This window comes from Neovison vison, chromosome 12, assembly GCF_020171115.1.
Source record: "Neovison vison isolate M4711 chromosome 12, ASM_NN_V1, whole genome shotgun sequence".
NCBI classification, from domain to species: domain Eukaryota; kingdom Metazoa; phylum Chordata; class Mammalia; order Carnivora; family Mustelidae; genus Neogale; species Neogale vison.
Genome location: NC_058102.1, coordinates 96,894,013 through 96,904,760, shown reverse-complemented (window position 1 = coordinate 96,904,760; position 10,748 = coordinate 96,894,013). Strand labels below are relative to the sequence as shown.

At 42.3% G+C, this 10,748-nt stretch overlaps 1 protein-coding gene and 1 pseudogene across 1 annotated transcript; both read left to right on the top strand.

Annotated features, from left to right (window-relative positions):
• The first annotated feature begins 1,593 nt into the window (after positions 1 to 1,593).
• On the top strand, positions 1,594 to 2,529 carry LOC122890987 (olfactory receptor 2AP1-like). The gene has a single exon (XM_044226397.1). It carries the CDS (start codon positions 1,594 to 1,596, stop codon positions 2,527 to 2,529), a length of 936 nt encoding a protein of 311 aa, XP_044082332.1.
• A 763-nt stretch (positions 2,530 to 3,292) lies between these two features.
• Positions 3,293 to 9,934, top strand: LOC122890986 (annotated as a pseudogene).
• Positions 9,935 to 10,748: the final 814 nt, after the last annotated feature.

Genomic DNA, 10,748 nt, shown 5'->3' with positions numbered 1-10,748 from the left:
GATATAGATATAGATAGATATAGAGATAGAGATAGATGATATAGATATAGATATAGATACATAATGAAATATTACTCAGCCTCCAAAAAAAGGAAGTACTGCCATTTGCAATTGCACAGATGAACATGGAGGCCATTATGCTAAGTGAAATAAGCCAGACATAGAAAAAAAATACTGTATGATATCTTTTACGTATGGAATCTAAATAAAAAGTTAAACTCGTGGAAACAGAGTAGAATGGAGGTTACCATGGGCTGGAGGGTGGGGAGAATGAGTGAGGAGGTTGGTAAAAGGGTACAAGCTTTCTGTTATAAGATGAATAAGGTCTGAGGGTCTAATGTATAATATAGTGACTATGGTTGATAATACTACATTGTATAATTGAGATTTCCTGAGAGACTATAACTTAAATGTTGTCACCAAAAAAGAGAAGAAGAAAAAAGGTTACTATGTGAAGTGATGCATGTGCTAATTAACTGTGTGGGGGGAGTCCTTTCACAATATACACATACATCAAGTCATCACATTGTATACTTTAAATATCTTATAACTTTATTTGTAAATTATACTGCAACAAAGCTGGTGGGGGAGGAAAGGAGTCTGAGTAAAAATAAGCAAAATACTCTAGATGCAAACGTCAGACAATTTTTTTAAAGATTGATTGACTGATTGATTGATTGATTTTAGAGAGGGGGCAGGGAGAAGGGGCAAAGGAGGAGAGAGTTTGAAGCAGACTCCCACTAAGTGAAGAGCCTGATGAGGGGCTCGATCTCACAACCCTAAGATCACGACCTGAGCTGAAACCAAGAATCAGACCCTTAATCAACTGCACCAGCCAGGCACCACCAGACAATTTTTAATAAGGGTTCACCATTGGCAAACAGCAAGGTGAGTGAAAAACCCTTCTTATTCCAAAATTCATGCTACATATGTGAGCCATGCCTTAGGAAGTAGAAGATTTTGTTGTGAATACAGATCTGAGAAAGCCAGTGCATCTACTAAGGAAAGAAAGGTAAGTGCTGAGATACACAGATGAACAAAAAACAGTCCCTGAGCTCAAGGTGTCTGTGGTCTGGTGGGGAAGACAAACTCTATCCCACATCACTGACTCTACAAAAATATAACAGAGGCACAAACCATGTGTTAACCGGGGCTTGGAGAAAGCAGGTGACTCAGCCTAGGGCTTCCAGGAAAGGCTTTACAGAAGAGGTCACACCTAGGCTGGATCTTGGAGGATGAACAGGTGTCTGCCAGTTCTAAGGAGAACTAGAGAAACAGCAGAGAATTCTTTGTAGCCATTATCAGAGGAAATAAAAGCCAAGAATAAAAGAAAGAATAGAGGAAGGGAAGAAGGAAGGGAGAGGAGAAAGTCACTGACATTCAATAATTCCTCAAAGATTCTGAAAGAGGTGACTTTTCTGACTAGAGAAGTGTCTCCAGAAACTTCTGCTCCACTTCCCTTAATCCATAGAGAGACAGTGCACAGGCAAAGGAGTGATGGACGTCGGGAGAAATTTTTCTCTTCTTCATCCTAATTTCTGATGCCCCTATCCTCCCAGGTTTGCACGTTTGTGGAAAGGGCTGTGGTCCACCATGGCCAATAGGACCATAGTGACTGAGTTCTTCCTCCAAGGCCTGACAGACACCAAAGAGCTTCAGGTGGCAGTTTTTCTGCTCCTGCTGCTCGCCTACCTCGTGACTGTCTCTGGAAACCTGGTTGTCATCAGCCTGACATTGCTGGACACCCGCCTGCAAACCCCGATGTACTTCTTCCTCCGGAATCTGTCCTGCCTGGAAATTTGGTTCCAGACCGTCATCGTGCCCAAGATGTTGCTCAACATTGCCACAGGGACCAAGACCATTAGTTTTGCTGGCTGCATCACTCAGGACTTTTTCCATATCTTCCTGGGGGCTACAGAGTTCCTCCTCCTCACAGCCATGGCCTATGACCGGTACATCGCCATCTGCCAGCCCCTCCGCTACCCCATCCTCATGAGCAACAGAGTCTGCACGCAGCTTATCCTCACCTGCTGGCTGGCAGGGTTCTCCTTCATCATCGTGCCTGTCATCCTGACCAGTCAGCTTCCATTCTGTGACACCCACATCAACCACTTCTTCTGTGACTACACACCTCTCATGGAGGTGGTGTGCAGTGGACCACAGGTGTTAGAGATGGTGGCCTTCACCCTGGCTGTGGTGGCTCTAGTCAGCACTCTGGTGCTGATCACCATATCCTATGTCCAGATCATCCGAACAATCATCAGGATCCCCTCTGTCCAGGAGAGAAAGAAAGCTTTCTCTACCTGTTCCTCCCACATTATTGTGGTCACCATGTGCTATGGCAGCTGCTTCTTTATGTATGTAAAGCCCTCTCCAGGCAAGGGGGTTGATTTCAACAAAGGAGTGTCTCTAATCAATACAATTATTGCCCCCCTCTTGAATCCCTTCATCTATACTCTCAGGAACCAACAAGTTAAGCAAGTAGTGAAAGACCTGATCAGGAAAATGGGTTGGCTCCAAAATAAATGACAGCCCTAACAAGGCTCTTTCCAGGGAAACATGACTCTCCTCAGAGCCCAAATACTACAAAAAGTATTTTCAAGGTTAAGCTTTCATGAATAGTCCTCTTCGAAATCCTTAAAGCTTTTCCAGCTTCCACCCATTCCCTCATCCCAAAAGCCACTCGCATATTCTAGGTATTTGTTATGGCAGGACCCCACTTCCAGGTACCAAAATCTGTATTGATTACCTATTGTCAAATAACAAGTTACCCACAAAACTCAGTAGCTTAAAACAACAAATGATCATTATCTCATAGTTTCAGTGGGCCAGAATCTGGCTGATTAGCTGGGTAACTTGGACTTAAGGTGATTCATAAGGTTGTAGTCAAGCTGTCAACCAGAGCTGTGGCCTCATCTGAAGGCATGATGGAGGGGGCATGTGCTTCTAAGTTCACTCACTTGGTTGTTGGTGGAACTACCCCTGTGGGACAAAAACCAATGCTCCTTGTGAGATCAGGGAAGGAGGGAAAGCAAAAGGAGATGTGGAAAATATATTGTAAAATCTTGTCACCTGAGGGGTGACTGTGAAAACCATTGAAACATCAAGTGTTCCCATGCTCAGGCTATTGAACACGATGGCCTGGTAGAAACAGGATCCCATGATCCCCAGTGGCATCCCATGATCCCCAGTGGCAGGGCACGAGTGAGGAGCTAAAAAAGAATGTAATCCCAGTTACCCCTTTCTGCACCTGGTGACCGCCAGCCCAAACTTTCAGCTCCTCCCTTACCCCATGAATGCCTCCCTGCATGCTGGCATGTAGGAGAGGGTGCAGATCGGCTCTACAGCTTCAGGATATTTGCCATCCCTTGGTACTCCTTTCCCACACTTGCAGGCATCTGTCCTTGCTTTTCTGATAAATAACTAAATAAATAAATAATAAAATAAAAGCTATGTGCAGGGGCGCCTGGGTGGCTCAGTGGTTAAGCAGCTGCCTTCGGCTCAGGTCATGATCTCAGAGTCCTGGGATCGAGTCCCACATCAGGCTCTCTGCTCAGCAGGGAGCCTGCTTCCCTCTCTCTCTCTCTCTGCCTGCCTCTCTATCTACTTGTGATTTCTCTCTGTCAAATAAATAAATAAAATCTTTAAAAAAAAAAAAAAAAGCTATGTGCAGGATTCAGCTGCTGCTGCTCTCCCTCGCAGTGGCATCCCGGCACGGCTGCTCAGATTGGTGTCTGAGAACTTTATTTCATTGCAAGATGAAGAAGAGTGGGTAGGACTGGGGCATGAGTGTGAACAGGGACCACTTAAAACACAGCAGTATCTAAATGCTCTTCTGTATGGGGAGGCAGCTCTGAAACTCCAGGAAGACAGGCTCTGAAGGAGACATTGAGGGGAAATTTGAGCTGCACACTCCGTCCCAGACTCCATCATACTCCAGAAAGACTTGCAGCACTTGGGCCGCACTCACCCTCCTAACCTTTCCCCAAGCCCCTCACACCCAGCCCATCACATTCACCCCAAAGTCAGCCTGCTTTTCCTCTGCTTGCAAGATAGCATGATCCCAAAGATACATGAGGCCCTAAGACCAGCTTGTTGGGGTTTCAACTTAGCCCTCAGGGCTGTTCAGAAATCCATTTCCTCACCTCTGAAATCCCTGACAAATGTCCCTGTGTGATAATATTTCTCTCTTGAATCATATCATCCCTGCCCTTTCCCACTTTTTTCCTTTGGTGAGCTTATCACCTGCTTTTCAAGAAAGGATGAAGTTGTGCAGCCTAAGCTCAGAAATACCCTCTCCTTTCAACTCAGCACACCTCGGGCCCTGCATCTGATTTCTCATCCTTGCCCCTCTCTCAGAGAAGAAGGGATCCTGGATCTCTATTACCTCAAAAGACATAACACGGAGCATGGGGCATTAAAAAGAATACAAACTCTCAAGCTAAACAGGCCTGTATTTCTTCTGCTGCTGCTTTCTAGTTAGGCGGCCTTGAACAAGATACTTTGTCTCTCTGAGCCTTGGTTTCCTTTTCTAAAAAATAGTCTGCAATAGAAAACATTTGATGCTCCAGCCCATTTCTTGCTCCCCCAACCCCTTAGAGCTGGTCCTTCACCCCAGAATTGAGTCCCTATTGCCTTTGTAAACCCATTTCCCCCAAGCTTCTTCTCTTGCGGTAATAGGGAGAAACACCTCCTCTGAGAGGCATTGGTTCGCCAAACTAGTGCCAAATCATTCCCATTTATATCTGTGGCACCACCATCCTTTCCGTCTTTAGAGCTAGACATCTTGAAGTCATCACTGACCCTTCCCTGTAATCTGTCACCCACCCCTACCGTCTCCTCCCTCAAAAGTGTTCTCAGATTCACTCTCTCCCTGTATTTCAACACTCAGCACACAAGCCACATGTCAAATATGACCAACTATCAGAGTCTGCAAGAGATGGTCTCACATTCTTTGCTTCCCTACTACCATTCTCTTTGGTACTACCCTCCCACATGGACTCTAGCTTTGGCCATGTGGATTATTTCACACATTGTGACAGTAGCAAACAGAATGCAAGCAGAAATTCAAAAAACCCTGGGAACTCTCTGACTGCCATGTGAACAAGTCTGGGCTATTCTCTAGATGTTAAAAGACCCAAGGCCTCCTTGCCACCATTGTCTTTACTATTATTTACTAATAATCACATACATACACATACACACGTGCGCGCGGGCATGCACACACACACACACCCTGCCCAGGTGGCCAGCAACCAACTGGTAGTGCATGAATGAGCCCATCAAAAACCAAGAAGTACCACTCAACTGAACCCAGCCCAAGTTGCCAACCCACAGAATCATGAACCAAATAAATGTGGTTATTATAAGCCACTAAGTATTTGAGTGGTTTATTATTCAACAAAAATCAACCAGGGCACCTGGGGGGCTCAGTGGGTTAAACCGCTGCCTTCGGCTCAGGTCATGATCTCAGGATCCTGGGATCGAGTCCCGCATCGGGCTCTCTGTTCAGCAGGGAGCCTGCTTCCTCTCTCTCTCTCTGCCTGCCTCTCTGCCTACTTGTGATCTCTCTCTGTCAAATAAATAAATAAAATCTTTAAAATAAAAAAAATTAACCAGTACACCAAGCAAAAGTAAATATATATGGTAAACACATACTGTTTCCTGGTTAAGGGTCCAAGATTAAGAAGTGAGTTCAAGTTGGCTTGGTTAGGTCAGGAAAGAGAACTATATCTCTTCTCATCTCTATAGCTGCAGGCCAGAGAAAGTTACCAAGAAATAGGCCATAAAGCAAACTGAGGCAAAATTATTTACTTCTCTTTTGGGGCATTCCATGTCCTTCTCCCAGGTAATGTGGCCCCTAAAGTAAAACTCAAATAGGGATGTTGCCCCAGTAGACTTTGAAAGTCTTATCCCAAGAAGCCTAATTTGAACATTCTCTGTGTGCAATGAGTTTCCCAGAAAACTCAGAAGCCACCTGGAGCCTCAAGTCCCCACACTCCCGTCAGGAACATTTCTAGGACACCCTTTTCCGGGATCTCTGTCCCCAGAGAAAAAAAGTCTCATACAAAGGCCATGGTCTACACGAGAGACCCAGAGCTCCCCAGGCTATGTGTCTTCTCAGAAGCTGCGGGAAACAGTCAGACAGGAAGACGATGTGCTGATTCACTCACTTCTCAGCCCAGATCAGTCTTAATTGAATGTATCCCTTTCCTTTCTCCAAACCCAGTAAAGACACAATTTATCAGCCAACTCCAAAGCAGGCAAATGCTCCGCATGCACACGTTTTGTTCTCATCTCAAGCCCCAGCACATTGTATCGTACTTCATAAATGCATTACACCTTCCACTTTGAGGTTATCAGGATGTGAAGGTAACTCTTTTGTGAGGCCTCCCACTGAAACAGGAATGCGGAGAGAGAGTGAAGACCCAGAAAGCCACTTAAAACGTGTACCTGCTGAAGAAACCAGATTCTCAAGGCAGGGAACCAGAGACAATCTGGTAAATGGCTCTCTCTAGTGGGATTTTCTATTTTTACAATGTCACACTCACACCACAGTTTAGGAAACTCAGAGGATTTAAGTTCTCAAACAATGGAATCACTGTCCCAGGAATGATCTAAACAAACACCTCCCTCCATTAAGGATTTTTGTTGTGTTGTGTTGTGTTGTGTTGTTTGTTTTGTTTTAGAAAATGTCAACTACAGTGGCTGGCACAAAACTGACCAACCCTAGAAGGGGGGTAGGGTTATGGACATTGGGGAGGGTATGTGCTTTTGGGTAAATTGGAAGGGGAGATGAACCATGAGAGACTATGGACTCTGAAAAACAATCTGAGGGGTTTGAAGTGGCGGGGGGGTGGGAGGTTGGGGTACCAGGTGGTGGGTATTATAGAGGGCACAGCTTGCATGGAGCACTGGGTGTGGTGAAAAAATAATGAATACTGTTTTTCTGAAAATAAATAAATTGGGGAAAAAAAAACTGACCAACCCTAACCAATATAACTTAGTCAAACTTTAATTTATGGATTAATTTTTATCACTGCTATGCCCCATATGGGTGTGATCAGGTTATGTAAAGCATTGTGAGCTACTTTTTACTGTTCTTAATGCCTGCTCCTTTTAATAGCTGTTGATTTGGAGGGCACTCTCCCTGTGATGCAGATACTGTCATGTGTAATTTGGTTAAAACTAAGTTAATAAAAATTAATTAAAAGCTGTGTTTATGGAGTTAATAAACTCATCTAGGCATTTTCAGTGCCTTGCTTTAATAACTAAATATTAACAAGTCAGATCTAGGGAAATGTCTGCCCATAGGGAATTTAGAAATTTAAATGATGAAGTGGTATTAGTAGGATGATTTTTTAAATTGTTGAGTAGTTCTTTCTAGTCTGTTAGGGTTATGAATTATGGGGGGTTTTATTTTAAGCCTTAGTTAAATGTATTTTTATTTTAACTTTAATTAAAGAAAATACCAGATCAAGGGAGATCCCTGTCTATGAAAACTTTATTAATTTAAGTATCATGTTGGTGTTAATGGGAAAGATTAATTAAATGGTTGAGTAGGTTTTCTGATCTACCAGGACTAAGAATATAAATATTGTTGGTTTAGAACACTGAAGCAAAGTACTCACAGATTAAGGAATTCTGTTTAGATACAATTCCCAATAGCCATCTAAGGACTCTCAATAAAAATTAAAAGACCAAAGTAAAATCCTCAAAGAAAATAGTCGGAATTGAGTACACATTTGCTGTCTGCTCTTGCTGTATAGCTCAAACAGGGAAAACAGTGACATGGAGTTTTTTCTTCCTTTCTAATAACAGGTGCCAAGTCTTTCTATGAGGGAAAGGAGAGGGTGGAGCTCTGTACTGCTCTAACTTTTCATTCTGCTTTAATATGTGCACAGTCACCTCTGTGCTTATCCTAGATGAGACAGCACCTTCTAGGGGTCAGAGACTGGAGGAAGGGGGTGAAGGTGGAAGGAAGAAAGGAAGAAAAGGGGAAAATAAAAAAGAAGAAGGGAAGGAAATGAGTAAAATAGAAAGAAAGAAGGGAGACAGAAACACTGATCTTGAAAGTGTTATTTACAAATACATTTTCAAGTGTTCAAGGAATGGGTTCTGCAAAAATACTTCCTACTTAGGAATTTCCTTCTAAGTATAAATTTTTTAAAAACTTTATAGAGACTTAGGGTTTTATTTGTAAAGATGTAAAAAAAATTTTTTGAAACTTCTATTTAGAAGATGATGTGGAGAAAGCGGAACCCTCTTACACTGCTGATGGGAATGCAAGCTGGTGCAGCCAATCTAGAAAACAGGGGTACCTGGGTGGCTCAGTGGGTTAAAGCCTCTGCCTTCAGCTCGGGTCATGATCCCAGAGTCCTGGGATCGAGCCCCACATTGAGTCCCACATTGAGCCCCACATTGAGCCCCGCGTCGGGCTCTCTGCTCAACAGGAAGCCTGCTTCTCTTCCTCTCTCTCTCTGCCTGCCTCTCTGCCTACTTGTGATCTCTGGCTGTCAAATAAATAAATAAAATCTTTTTTAAAAATAAATAAATAAATAAAATAAAAACAGAGCTACCCTATGACCCAGCAACTGCACTACTAAGTATTCACCCCAAAGATACAGATATAATGAAAAGAAAGGGCACATCCACCCCAATGTTCATAGCAGCAATGTGCACAATAGCCAAATTGTGGAAGGAGCCAAGATGTCCTTCAATGGATAAAGATGTGTCTCATACATAAAATGGAATATTACTCAGCCATTAGGAAGGATGAATACCCACCATTTGCATCAACATGGATGGAACTGGAGGGGATTATGCTAAGTGAAACCAGTCAAGCAGAGAAAGACAATTATCATATGGTTTCATTCATTTGTGGAACATTGGGAATAGCTCGGAGGACCAAAGGGGAAGGGAGGGAAAACTGAATGGGAAGAATTCAGAGAGGGAGACAAACCATGAGAGACTCTTGACTCCAAAAAACAAACTGAGGGTCACAGAAGGGGGTGGTGAGGGATGTAGTACCTGGGTGATGGGTATTAAGAAAGACACATGTGGTGATGAGCACCAGATGTTATACGCAACTAATGAATCATTGAACACTACATCAAAGACTAATGAGATATTATATGTTGGCCAATTGAACATTTAAAAAAAAAAGATGAATATATGGGCAGCTGCTGCCATACGAGTTTTTCAGAGAGGACAACACATCCAAGTGGTGGGGGCTGCTGGTGCTGGCACTGAAAACCATCCAGGGGCAAATTCACCGGATTCTTGAGTCTAGTGATGATGCTCTTCCATATGTTGAAGAATTAATCTTAAAATTATTAAATCTGCTACACCAAGCTCTGCCCCGAAGTGTTAGAGCAACGTGTTCAAAAAAGTTTCCTTCATCCAGTTATTAAGAGGGCAATAGCAGATGCCCAATTGACAATTGAAAAGAGGAAGTGAAGAAATCCTTTATCTCTCCCAGTAGAAAAAATTCATCCTTTATTAAAGGAAGTCATAGTTTACAAAATTGACCTCCAGGTTTCTGTTTACATAGTAGCAGTATTAGAAGACATTTCTGCAGACATTTTAAAGCTGGTGGGGAATTATGTACAAAATACAGGGCATTATGAAATTACAAAGCAAGATATTAAAGTGGTAATGTGTGCTGATAAGGTATTAGTGGACATGTTTCATCAAGAGGTAGATAGAAGACATATTATCTTTAACTGATGAAGAGCCTTCCACCTCAAGAGAGCAAACTTATTATGATTTGGTAAAGCATTTATGGCAGAAATTCAAAAGTACATAAGGGAACTAAATCTAATTATAAAAGTTTTTAGAGAGCCCTTTTGTCCCCTATTCAAAATTGTTTTCAGCTAATGTAAGTATAGTTGTGTACATGTATATCATTGCATGTGTGGTTAATTCTACATGACTACTCAAATTTGAATGTGTGGAGTTCATGATTGCTAATTTGACAAATTTTTTAAGTTGTGGGAATTAATTCATAGTGACTATGATCTCAAAGTTTTTACAACAGGTTCAATAAATTAAACATTAAAATTAAAAAAACAAAAAAAAATAGAAGATGAACATATGAATGTGCTCAGACAGACAGGATGGAGAGAGAGACAGAAAGTGGGAGAGGAGAGATCTGCAGCAGAGTTTAAGCTGAAAAGCGACAAGACACTCCTGTTTGTCTCTGTTAAAAAGTAATTTTTTTAAGATTTTATTTATTTTTTGGAGAGAGAGAACAAGCCAGAGAGCACAAGCATGGGGAGTGGCAGAGGGAAACAGGAAGCAGAGCCCAACATGGGGCACAATTCCAGGACCCTGGGATCATGCCATGAACCAAAGGCAGACACTTAACAGACTGAGTCACCAGATGCCCCTGTTAAAAAAGTAATTTTAAAGAGTTTATAATGATGCATTAGAAACATTTTAACAATTGCACCATTCCCAGCTAGTGTTTATGTAAGAGAGTTTTCTATTTATATTGCTAACACTGCAAGCACTTTAGCAAAACACTGAGGTAAAAGCCTTGAGTTACACAGATATGATCTGAAATGAGCATCATGAAAAAGAACGTGCATGCTGGCTGTTGTCAGCCAGAAGAAAGTTTCTGTTCCATTCAAGGCAACCACCTGTGAACAACCATATTAACCGATGGTCGGGATGACTTTTTTAAGCAATTTACAACCGAACATGATAGTTTGTTATTGTGTGTTATACTTTGATTACCTTTTATT